This window comes from Lissotriton vulgaris, chromosome 7, assembly GCF_964263255.1.
Source record: "Lissotriton vulgaris chromosome 7, aLisVul1.2, whole genome shotgun sequence".
Lineage (NCBI taxonomy): Eukaryota > Metazoa > Chordata > Amphibia > Caudata > Salamandridae > Lissotriton > Lissotriton vulgaris.
This window is the reverse complement of record NC_141695.1, coordinates 1,264,876,823-1,264,889,876: the sequence shown is the minus strand read 5'-3', so window position 1 is coordinate 1,264,889,876 and position 13,054 is coordinate 1,264,876,823. Positions and strand designations below refer to the sequence as shown.

General features: G+C 46.1%; 1 protein-coding gene across 1 annotated transcript in view; it reads left to right on the top strand.

Moving 5' to 3' along the window:
* Nucleotides 1-3,967, top strand: part of GFRA3 (GDNF family receptor alpha 3) — a 138,858-nt gene extending 134,891 nt beyond the window's left edge. Inside the window, exons 7-8 of the mRNA XM_086928915.1 lie at nucleotides 1,350-1,465; nucleotides 2,084-3,967. Of these exons, the coding sequence (XP_086785041.1) occupies nucleotides 1,350-1,465; nucleotides 2,084-2,236 (269 nt within the window). The 3' untranslated portion in view covers nucleotides 2,237-3,967. The remainder of the gene's footprint in view (nucleotides 1-1,349; nucleotides 1,466-2,083) is intronic.
* Nucleotides 3,968-13,054: the final 9,087 nt, after the last annotated feature.

Genomic DNA, 13,054 nt, shown 5'->3' with positions numbered 1-13,054 from the left:
GAACGTTTTTCTCCATTGTGCTAAAATATCCAGCGATAGTGGCGAAATGCGTGAATATCGCTGGAAATCCAGCGATATTTACGCATTAACGCCAATGGGGACTTAACCTGAAAATCCACTTCCCATTGGATAAACAGGTAAGTCATGTTTTTAGCAGGCGTTAGATTATAGCGATAATCGAACTTAGCGTGATTTTTTTTATCGCTATGCCTGCCTTGCTAATAGGCGATAGCTCTGTTAGCGACTGCTTTCAGTCGCTAACAGTTTGGGTATGCCCACTTTGCATGTCATTTGCGATAAATATCTCTGACATGCAAAGCGGACCCCAAAGCGCTCGCTATTGCCTAAAAGCTGTCGCTAACTGCTGTTAGCGACAGCTTGCTAATAGGGCGATAAAAATAGCGCCCCTTTAGCGGCAAAAAGTGCCACTAAAGCGGCGATATGGCCCTTGTTAATATGCTCCATAGCTTCAAAAGATGTGATTTTCCCATCAGCAGCACGTCACGCTGCTCGACCAACTGAGTACCTGAGGTGTCAACGTGGAAAATAAAAGAAGACATTGTTGCCAAAACATTGCCGTAGTTAACCTGTAGTTTGACTACATATCCCAAAGTTCAAGAAGGGAGAGTGTAGTATAGCTGATTAGGGGGGTGCCTGTGTCAAATTTTCAGGATATCTACAAGGTCGAGTACAATTTTCATTAGACAGGTTAAATCACACAAATTTCAGTTTATTTTTCATTTTACGACTGCGTTATTTCGCAAAAATTTCGACTGGTTTCAGCAGAAATAAATCATGCTCATGGCGGAGAGGCAGTGGAAGCCGATTTCAGCCTTGGGCTGAAAGAACCAATCAGATGGCCACATTGTTAATACTGGTGCTTCTCCATGCCAGATTCTCAATGCACTGAAAGTTGCTTACAACACTTAGTTACTCTCGCTCAGTGATGCACCAGAAGCAAATTTCAAATGATTCTCGAAATCCCTAGAGTAAATCAAAGACCCCAAACCAGGCCTTTTCACTATTAACTGCAAGACTATGGAATCCTCTGCCTGTGGGTCTCCCAATATGTCTCAACATATATTCCTTCACCGGAAACTCGAAAACCCACTTACTCAGATTATATCTATTACTAACTCAACAATTTACAACCTGCAAACTTTACTGTTCCTCCTCTACAATTGTTGTTGTTGATCTGAGTGGCTTGGTCTGTGTTAAACAGGTACCACCATTTATAAATACATCAATAAGTACTCTACGGCGTTATGTACAAGCCTTTCCATGCGCTGTTGGCGAGTTTTGCCCTATGGAAATACCTCTTACAATAAGGATTTAAATTCTCGTTGTAGAGACGGCAATTCGAGCTCAGATGGGATTGAACCCGGTGCTGCCTCAGGCTCTCTCAACCTCGGGCACCTTCCAGAGGGACGGCATTGATGCCTCCTTGACGTCTGAAATGCAGCAGGTAATATGTCGCTCTCATAATCCCTGCAAGTTATACCCACTAAACAAAAGGGGAAGGAGGGCCTGCTGCAGGAAGGAGGTAGGGAACCATAGTGGTTGGTGGCAGGGGTTGATGGCAGGAACAGATGAACGTTTTCTGGCTTCTGGATGGTCTTCTTCAGTGATTTGCAAGAATGAGGGTGCATGCCAGGAATGGCAGGAGTGGCTAGGAGGGCTGTGGGTGGTTAGCAGGACAGCTATAAAAAAAAATTAGTGATTTTTATTAGCAGGCTAATGGGGTGGGTGGCAGAACAGAGGCTGATTTTGTTTTAAGGGCGGTTGAAAAAGGGGGCAGCTGGCAAGAGCGATTAAAGGCATTTGGCGGGGGAGTGGTGAGGTTGGGGGTTTTCTCAGGATTCAGGGTGTTCATGAGGCTTTTGGTTGCTGGTTGTGTTGACTTACAGGACTACTGGCTCAGAAGGAGAGTGTATCAAGAATAAGATTGAACTGAAAATAGTTGCCAGTTTCAGAATTGCAGGCAGCTTGCAGGGGGAGACGGTGGGTGGTCAACCTGTTGTGTTTCTTGAATTCTGTTTGTACTGACCCCTATCTGACCGGATGTTGTTTCTACTTTCCGCAGGTGGTGGAGGTGGACACTGGTAAATTTGCTGAACGTCATGAAATCACCACATGGGGCTCCGGGGCCCCTTCTAATAATACATCCGCAGGCTCCCTCATGCCCTCTCTGCCGCTGACACTGCTTCTAGGCCTCCTGCAGGCCACTCAGCTCTGATGCTGCCGGGCCCCCTATCTGCTACTGACTGACCTTTCCTGAACAGGGTGCAACCTCGAGTGGACACGGCACAGTGGACAAAGGTCTGTTCTGAGTGGGACATTCCACAAGACTGCCGGAGACTACTACCAACCTGGAGACTGGCTCTCTTCCCCCAGAGCCTCTTCACTCACAGCCGACCAGGACTCATCGTCAAAGCTCATGGCTGGGCAGGTCTAGCATTTGCTTCCGAAGCCTGTTCCAGTACTCACTCCTGCTTCACCGGGGTGGACAAGCTCCGGCCCTCACTCCGGCGAGATGTACCAGCTCTCACCATCCAGTCCTACCACCCACTTCGTTGCGCTGGACCAGCAGCCTCCCCGCAGGGCCCAGCAGCACATCCACTGATTCTACGGATGGGGACAGAAGCCGATCTTTCTTCCCTGCCTGTTCTGCACTCACTGCTTCTTCTATGGGCTGGGTCAGCACTTATCCCGGGTTCATTAAGCCGTACCAGTGGTTTCCTCGTGCTTCCATGGACTGGACCAGCGGTTGCCCCATGCTGTCATGGGCTGGGCCAGCACTTGTCTCCATTGTAAAGACCTGAGCCAGCCCAGTGACCTTGCTTTAGGGAGCTGGACAAGCCCTTGGCATCGCTTTACAGAGCCTATCACCCCTTGGCGCCACTTTACACAGCTGGACCAACCCTTGCCACCATTTTATGGGGGGGGTGGGGGCAAACACCCTAAGAAATATCCCTGGAAGGAAGGTTACAGCAGTGGTCTGATGTTTGATGATGGCAGACTCGTTGTGCACGGCAGCTCCCAGGAACAAACTCAATGACCAGTTCTCACAGCGCTTTCCTTGTATACGTAAACAAACCCTCCCTACGATGTTCACACAGTCTCCTCGTGGATATGCATATAGACCCATGGATGTGCGAGCAGACGCTCCCATGAACGTGCCTTTACCAGAACAAGATGTGCTCACAGGCCATTCATTCTGCACAGGAACTGCTAATGGCATGGACATATTATCCCAATCAGCATAGACCTCCTTGCACGTGCCAACATGCCTTTCCTTAGAGATGCCAACCACCTGCCCTAGCACAGTACCCGCTAGGGAGGCGCGGTGTGGCGCTCACTGCTCTCCTGATGTGCTCACGGGTCCATTTCCTCCAGGCATTAGCCATAAGACCTAGCGGCCTTGGGTGCAGCTTTGAGTCTGGCTCAGCCATGCTTGGAGCCCACTGGACCATGGTGTACATGCAATCAACCAGGCATGAAGCTGCCGGGCCTGGTCTTGTTTCAAGGAAGTGACACTTGCCCGGAAGTTCTGAACAGGAAGCAGCCCGGAGCAATGGGGGTTGTGTACCAGACCAGCGAGGCAGTCATCGGCGACTCCTGCCATCTCCTCTGTGCACTTATCGAGCAGCGGAGGCCGAGCTGCAGGAACAGAGGCGTATTCTTCCCTTGGACAATACCATATTGAGCACTGGTACTGGATGGTATGGGCCGCGGCGGGGGCGACAGTAGGCTTCAATTAGCACTTAGAGAGTGGGGATGTAAATACAACAATATTACAGATTATATCACGTGGCTAAGCATTAACTGAATGGCAGAGCGGAAAATGTACAGTCTGCCCCCGTTTCCGGCCTCTCGCCCTGCCTCTGCAGCCCCAGCATGCTTCCTACCCTCTGGACTCTGCACACTCTCTGGCGGGCTATTCTCTGCAGGCCTTGCACATAATACCCCTCCCAAATTGCCCTCCCCCATTTCCCTCCCTCTCTCTCTACCCCTCTCCCGCTCTTAAATAATGCAGCTTGCGTTCTAGCTATATCGACTCTGCTCCTGTGATCTGGGTTTGCAGCCCCTGCACATTGTAGTATGGACCCTTCAGGTGCAGCACCATATGCTGCTCTACAGTTATTGCAGACACAGTCCACCCACCTGGGACAGTCCGGCTGCTGTACACACAGGTGTGGCTCCCTCCAGCCCCTCACATGGAAGCCAGACCCCCTCTGGAGTGCAGTACCTGCTCCAGAGCACCAATTCTGTGACTGGAGCATTTGCTTAGGGTCTGTTCTGGAGTCACATTTTACCTTCTGGGATGAAGGGTATAGCGTATGACTGACTTTTTAACCATATGTTGTAAAGACAACTCCTTCGCAGGCTCCTCCAATCAGCCGAAGCCCTTTACAGCCTGTGGAGTGGCCATGTCAAATGCACTTTTGAAGACTCCTCATTACATTTTGCAGGTTGCACCACCATTTTGCATTACACTGGTGGGTGCTAATTAGGGGTAACATTTGCTCCCTAGGCGTGCCCCTTGGTACCCCTGATACTATCCTTGCTATCTTTGGTGTCATGAAGGCAGTAGAAGGACTAGGAGGAAACAGAACTTTAGGTGCCCTGTTTACTTTCCATAGGTTCCACTCCTGCCCTTCCCCCAAATGTTCCCCTCCACTCAGAGGCTTTTAATGGACTAAATTCTGGAGTTGGGATAAGCCATGTGATGTCTCCAAGCGACAAAGGTTGTGTGATATCACTTTCTCTCACATTTTGGCCAATCTGCATCCATGTTCACACCACTACTCTGGGGGTATTTAAAGCCTTACTGTGTCATGCTCAGATTCTTGGAGAGTTTCCTGCCCATAAGTGGGAACCCCCCCATCACCATCTCCATCACTGGTCTCTGATGCCCCAGCCACCACATTTCTGCCTGTGGTGTATATCAATATTGTCTTCTAAGAGTGTTATCTTTCACTTTATTGCCCCTAAGGCAACCAGTTAATTATGCGTTATACCCCGCTGCCGAGGGCAATAACAGTTTTTCAAGGCCCAAACCTGAGTAATGAGCACCAGCCACAGGCCAGTGTTTATAATGAGGACGAGGGCCTTTAATAACCATTATAGCCTGATCCAGAAGGGCTTTAAAGCTTTTAAAACATTCTGCTAACTGAAAGCAGAATGTTCTAAATTAGCCAGGAAGTAGCAGAAAGGTAAACATTGGAATATCGGAGCAGAAATCTTTTACCAGCCATATTGGCTCTGAGCCACTAGATTGCCTTCAACAGAGCTCCCTACATTTCAATGTTCTACTGAATTGAAGAGACTGAAACACATTCATGCCTTCTAGGCATATATTCAAGCTTGCATTCTCCATGTAGGTATATCAAAAAATGTTCTCTCATAGTATGTATTCATGGGAAACAACGGTTACAACACATGCATTACAACACATGTTTTTACCCCGCATGCCATTACAACGAAAAAGGCTTGCTGTAGGAGGTATAAGGTGTTGGATTTAACTCCTACACCTTCCCTACTGTAGCACAGACTGGAGTTGGAATAGTAAATTATACTATTCCAAACTCCAGCGCACCCCCGACAGCAAGTCGGGGTAAAAAATTTTGTTGTAACGGCATGCGGGGTAAAAGCATGTGTTGTAACTTGATACAACCCACACACTGCACACAAACTTTCACACAATTTACGTGCACCCATTGAATGTAGGAACACTTTTTTGTACACATAGAACTCAAACTGTCGCACACATAAAACATCCACACATTCTCAACAACAATCCCTACATACAAGAAGGACACATACACTGCTTCTAAATACTAACACTGGCAGACCCAGATCGCCATACATTTAGACTGTTACTCTATCGATTTAATGATGAATGTCTCTGGTCATCTTAGCACAAGCCAGATTCCTGCCATTGACTTGGTCCAGACTCCTGACAGATTTTTGTCAGCCATATTGTAATTTGACTGCTTCTCCTGTGATGAGGGAGGCCACTTGTCTCATTTGGAAGCCTTTGGAGGATATTTACTAACATTTTGTGTGGTGACTTGCATGATGAAAATCAATGCAAAAAATAGTATCGGTTTACTTACCATTAACTCCTTTGCTGCGGCGCGAATTCTGCTGCAGTGCTGGGACATTCCAATCTCAGGCGTGGCTCAGACGGCCCCCTGCTGTCGTTCTCACACGCCCCCCTGCTGTCGTGCTCACACGCCCACCGTAATTCATGATGGCCGGGGGCCATCATGAGCACGGAAGAGATTAAAAAAGTCTGCTGGTGCAGCCCAAACATTTTTATTGTTGGGCAAGTGCTCATGTAACCCTTATTAAATCCATGTCCTTGTGTTACCTTTAACTATCTCACCCTAGAGTTTACATACCATCTTCCTGCAAAGGGAGTCCTTGCATACTGCATATGACAGTACACTCTAGATCATCAATAGAAAGACCCTCTGGTCCTGTTACCAGTCCATCCTCCCCCGGATGACTGGAGCAGAAATCCATCACATAACCAAGTGAGAGAATGGACACTTGTAACTACGTAACCGTAGGTTAAATTGAATCACCCTCATAAACGCTATGTTAACTGTGCGGTGTATATCGTTTTTCCGCCCCACATATGTGTTATGGCATTATCATTGGGTGTCCAAATTTGTGCTATATGCCAGCCTCAAGCCTGAGGCAACCACTGGTACAAGTAGTAGTGTCCAGAGATATATGGGCACCCCCCAAAAAAGGAGAGGGAGGATTGTATCTAAAAAACAAGACTTGACCTCAAAAGACTTTAATTGGCGTATGGTGAGGTTTTGTTATTAAAAAAATTGAGTGGGTATAATTGCAGATCGTGTTACTGGATCTCTTTATATCACTTTAGTTCGAGTCAACATGTTTCTGCCCCATTTCGCCCAGCCGGGTCTACGGAGCATTCGTCAGAAGAAACAATATAAAATCAAATCCGTTACTTACACAACTTGTGAAGTACTCAGTGGTGTTAATTTTTAACACTCTGTTTCTAGATAGGTCAAGTTACCTTAAGTCAGTATTTAGCGTACATCAACAGGGAGCGTCAGGACTCTCAAGTCCTAAGCCGGATGTCGGAAAGTCTCCGCGTCTTGTGCTGGCTCTGCCCCCGGTCCAGGGGCAGAGCCAGCACAAGATGCGGAGACTTTATTGTTTGTCCTGACGAATGCTCCGTAGACCTGGCTGGGCGAAATGGGGCAGAAACATGTTGACTCGAACTAAAGTGATATAAAGAGATCCAGTAACACGATCTGCAATTATACCCACTCAATTTGTTTAATACCAAAACCTCACCATACGCCAATTAAAGTCTTTTGAGGTGAAGTCTTGTTTTTTAGATACAATCCTCCCTCTCATTTTTTTGGGGGTGCCCATATATCTCTGGACACTACTACTTGTACCAGTGGTTGCCTCAGGCTTGAGGCTGGCATATAGCACACATTTGGACACCCAATGATAATGCCATAACGCATATGTGGGGCGGAAAAACGATATACACCGCACAGTTAACATAGCGTTTATGAGGGTGATTCAATTTAACCTACGGTTACGTAGTTACAAGTGTCCATTCTCTCGCTTGGTTATGTGATATATTGAATTGGGGAACTGAATGGACATAAATTCCTCCTCCCTACTTGTTGATTATAATGGAGCAGAAATCCATCAGCAGGGGGAAGAGACGAAGAATACAAATAGGAGCAACACCACATTTCTCAATTGTGCTAGGAAGTTGGACACACCTGTTACATTCAAGAAAGTCCACATGTACAGGTAGAAACACAGATAACTTTATTCTTTAGGCCTACCTTAGAGGAATCCTGTATGTTGGGTCCAAGTAACACACTTCATCAAGAATTTATACGTTCAGCTTATACTTTGATGGACACAGGAGATACACTTCCAGCGATGAAGCTCTCCTGCAGCTCAGGCACGCAAGATACTAATATGCTGTACTTCTTCTCTTTCTTATTTACACAAGCAACAGTAGACATATCCACAGAACACCCTACATACTACACCACACCCTGGCCAGCCAAAGCCCCTACGTGATGGGAGACCACATGGGTGGCATGTGCGAGTCTCTAGTCTCCCCATAGGATAAGGTTGATGGGAGATACACTCTTGTCTTAGATCCTGTGCCTAGTCCACTGCACAGTGCAGTCCTCCACAGAGTCTGGGAGGGCTGCACAAGTAGGCATCTCTCCCCGTTTCACTGCAGCAGCCAAGAATTGCTTCAACTTACCCTCAACTCTCCTGCCTTTTCCATTAACAAGGGGGGAAACCAGCACTTTCTGGCCGCAACTACTGCACCCTGTGTGTTCTCCATCTGTGCATTTGTATCAATATCTACCATCAACGCTCTTATTTAAAAGTAATATTTGTGATTAATGTGTTAAGAAATAGAGCTGTAGTTTTCACCGCTTTACATTGGGCCTGCCAGGGCAGAGTGCCCGACCTCCTATCTCCACAGTGCAGGATTGGCCTCCTTCGAGATGTGTGCACGGTGTTCCTGCAGCCACTACCCTCTTTTACATTATGTGTGTATGGTCTCCAGCTTCACCCTCTCTAACAGCCGACTTCGGTGGCTGACTCTTTGCCCTGAGGATCTCAGCAGTCTGTGTTCTGTGGGAAAGGAAAATACACAAGGTACTGTGGAAATCGAAAAAATGTCCCATACGGTCGTTTACCGAGACCCTAGGATATGGTAATAAGACAGTCATAATGGCTGAGAAAGCATCACCCACATTTTGCGACATGCTTCATCATCGGCAGCCTCCTCCCACCCTGGTGAGAAGATACTCCCAGGGCAGATCAACGTCACTGAGAAGAAGTTCTTGACTCAGCTTAGACTGGACAAAGCTGGGATACAGATGTTTGTAAAGATACCTAGAGGTAAACCTAAATGCATTACCTTTATTCGTAGGTGTCGCAGGTATGACTACAATGGTGTGTTGCATGATTATGGGTACAATCACCCCTTCATTCACTAAAGATCCAACATCCAATAAGATTGGCTGATTAGTATATCCTAGAATCTGAGCAAATGCCTGATGGGACATTTTCCCCATTTCCACCATAACTTTTGTGTTTGTTTACCTTTGCGTGGAGTTACCTTTACTCTCTTGCGGTGTTGATATACTCGGTGGGAAAGGGACAGCACAGATTCCCTCTAGTCCTGTTAAGCTGTTCCTTTCGGTGCAGCAGCAGATTCACAGTACTTCTGTACAGCCAGGACACTCGCTGGCATTTTATGGTTGGACCTGTAAGCCTGATGTGCAGGGAGTTCATCCTCACACAGCACAAGGTACAGTCTTTCCTTTAACCTCTTGTCACCCCTGGTTATAAGCCATTGGCATTTGCTCACTCCTCTCCGGGGATACTAGCTGCTGTTCTGACCTTTGACCACTGTGGCATTCTAGGGAAGTAGTCGGAGGACTGACTGTAGAAGTTCATTGAAAGTATCTGTGTTCACAGTAAATGACACATGAGCCTTTGCTATTCGCCCAAAGCCAGTGGACTTATATGAGACTAGCCCTTGAGAGGTGAGAGAGGGGCGGTAGTCTTGGAGGAAGGATGCTGTGGTGTTAGGAAGGAGGAAGGCATTCAACAGGGATTTGTGAGGGGAGTGGGCAGGTCCACCCCAGGCCAATCAACAGGCAGAGAGAGGGTGCCATCATGCTTGTGCTGTCAGCAGTGTAAATATAGTAATCTCTTGCGTGGCTTGCTGCACCTTCTGGCCTTTGTAACATATCTATAAGGTGCCTCCATATCAGCAAGGACTCAATACTTCAAGTCCTGGACTTTTCTTTTAAAAATCATTGTTTTCAGGTGTATGAGTTGAACTGAGCCAGTGCTACATCTCCCAGAATGCATGAGGTTTGTAAATACCCAGTACATGGCACTGCACACATGGTGAGAAGGAACCAACTGGTAACTTTACATATATGTATATATATATATAACCTTTTCCCCGACTCTGCTTTCATTGTGTTTGACAGCTGTAAATATTTTTGTTGTCTAATAAATAAAAAGTTTAATTTCATTAACGCTGCCCTGTGTATATTTTATTTCATGCTACATCTGTAGACTGTTTGTAGACCCAGGCCCAGATTTCATAAAGTTCGCAAAGCGCTGTGAATGGTTATAAAATGCTTAACCCCATATTTATTAATGATTGGGGTGAGAATGTGGCCTATCGGCTAGAGCGGTCGACCTTGAAGCTGGGGAACCGAGTTTGAGTCACGGCAGAGACGCTCAACATCCTGTGATTCTGGACAAATCATGTAACATCCCTGTGCCTAACAAAATAAATGTGTTGGTCTGTGAAGCAACTGGTGCTCTTGTAAAGCGCTCTGATAACTTCAGGTCGAGTTCACGTGGCTATATAAAACAAAAAATGTATAAACGTACGACGTATTCTGCCATGTTAGAATGGACCTTAATCATTGACCTCCAGCTTACAGGTGATTGAGTTCTGTCTTGCGTGATATGTGTGCTCAAAGTACACCCGCCTGCACACATCTCACCGTGAGGACACCTGTCCAAGGTTAAATCGCATACAGTGTGTAATTTCAATGTAGTTACACCTCAGAGCCACTGGTAGATCACATGATGTTCCGTCTGCTCCTTCTTGGTGCCTGAATTCACTTTGTACTTTCATCAAAAGCCAGGTAGAATTTTTTTAGTAGATCTGGTTTTGAGTGAAAACCTCTCCGTGTTTGCTGTAATTCTGTCCCATGATTACCATTACACCCTCATTGCATAAATAAGGGATTCGCGCACTATGACAAATGCTTCAACTTTTCAGCCTAAATGTGTTTTGGTCTAAAAAGTTGAAGAGCGCTTCCATTTGTGACACTTTGAGGCATATTTACAAAGGAAAGGTGGAGCGTGGCATTAAGCACAAAATGCTAACACCCCGCTCCGCCATTCTGAAAACGCGGTGGTTGAACAGTATTTACAAAGATATGGCACCTCCCTGCGTTTTCCCTAGCGCTGGCGCTAAATTAAGCTGCACAAGGGTGCCTGCGTTGAGAGAATGATTGTTTATGTGCAGGAAGGTGTCCCTTCCTGCACATAAACAATCACAAATGGTTATTTGAAACTTCTCTGTGTGGTGCATTGTGCAGCACACATGGAAGTTCCAAATCGTCATCATTTTTGTAATGATTGTTTGTGTGCAGGAAGGGACATGGTCCTTCACATAAACAATCATTCATTGTGTTTTGCTGTTTCTATGTGTGGTGCACATTGCAGCACACATAGAAACAGCAAAAACGAGGACAGATAAAGCATTTCTCCTCGTTTTACCATGTTAAGAGCAGTTTTTCCCTGGTCTTAATTTAGGTGCTGCCACCTGATTACGCTACCCGTGTAAATAGGAGGCCGCGTCCAAATCTATGGGTATTGATGCGGGATGCCCACCGCAACACCCATTGCCGACCCCTTTCTGGCTAGGTGCAGCGTGAAAGATAGCCTTATTTACAAGGCAGCATTAAGCACCTTAAGTGGCTTAACACCGCTTTATAAATAAGGTGAAGTCCCTATCGCCACAGGAACGTCGTTAAAAATGATGTTCCTGTGATAGGAGCTTGTAAATGTGCCCCTTTATGTCAGGCAAATTCTCACTAAATAATAGTAAATGTGGCCATCAGAAGTTTCTGGACCCCATTGTTGTTCTAGTCTGTTTGGGACTTTGTGGCAATATTAATCAATTATTGACGTATGCCCATCTGCACTTCTATATTTTTTTACTAAATAGGTCAGAGTTTGTGGAGTCAGAGTGAACATTTCCACTACAGGCAAAAGGTCACTGCTCATTTAAACAAGCATTTACAGTGCAATTGGTCTCGCATTGCTTAAATACAGAGCTATTGGCTATTGCAAATGGAAAAGAAATGCGGCATCCGCCATCTTTTGTTTTTCTATTTATTGACTTTTGTGGCAATGTCGGCACGGCACGCTCTAGATGTTTAAAGCAAAAGCGCATTGTGCTGCCATTGCTACAAAAGTCGAAAAATGGGGAAAAAAAGTTGTGCAGTCACCATTTTTTTTCTATGTAATGACTTTTTTTGCAATCGCGGCACGCTGTGCTTTAGCCTAATATGTCCACAGACCCCCCAGGATATAGCGGCATGGATTGGCAAATTTAGCGGCACAAAAATGAAAATTTAGCGGCACAAAAATGGAAATTTAGCGGCATTTAGCGGCATTTTATTTTGGTTTTTTTGCAACACCAAACACAGATATCTTACTGTTTGAGTTATTTGACAACATGGAGCTATGTACATTTTGTTTATTTACAATTCAGCCCATTTGTTTTAGGTAAAAGGCATGTTAATCTTGGCCATGTACGTTCAGTTCTTCAGAGCTTGGGAATTGATTAATGCCAAGGACAGCGCAGATTTGGTGTGATAAGGACATTTATCAAAATGTATTGCAGCACAAGGGGAGTAGCCTGGATGTTTTACCCGCGGCCTTTAAACACGCAGCCCTGGCCGGGGGCCGGTCGGCCACATCTCCACTGCCCCCCTCCCACCCGGGCAGCGCTCTCCCCTATGTGCTGAATAGCCAGGTCCTGAGGTGCTTCCTGAATTGAGGCAGCGACGGTGATTGCCTGAGATGCAGAGGCAGGGAGTTCCAGGGTGGTGAAAGAACGCCACATGAGGTAGAATCAAGACTAGTCAGCCTTATTAGTCAGCAGTCCTGCAATTTGGCAGGGTTTGGGGGTTCACACTAAAATGTAGACCCATACACTTGTTTTTTTTATTTTCACAAATTATGCAGTGGTTGTAAAAAATGTTGTTGGCCCGAATTTGGGTCTCCCTTTCCCACACTTCTAGTTTCAACAAGCATTTACAATGCAATGGTTTCGCCTTTGGAAAAGTTAGAGTTATTGGCATTGCTCATGACATTTCTTTTTTTTTTTTAACTTATAAATAAATGGCATTGTTATTTACATTGCCAACAGCTCTCACAGCCCACACAGCCCACACAGCTCTCTCAG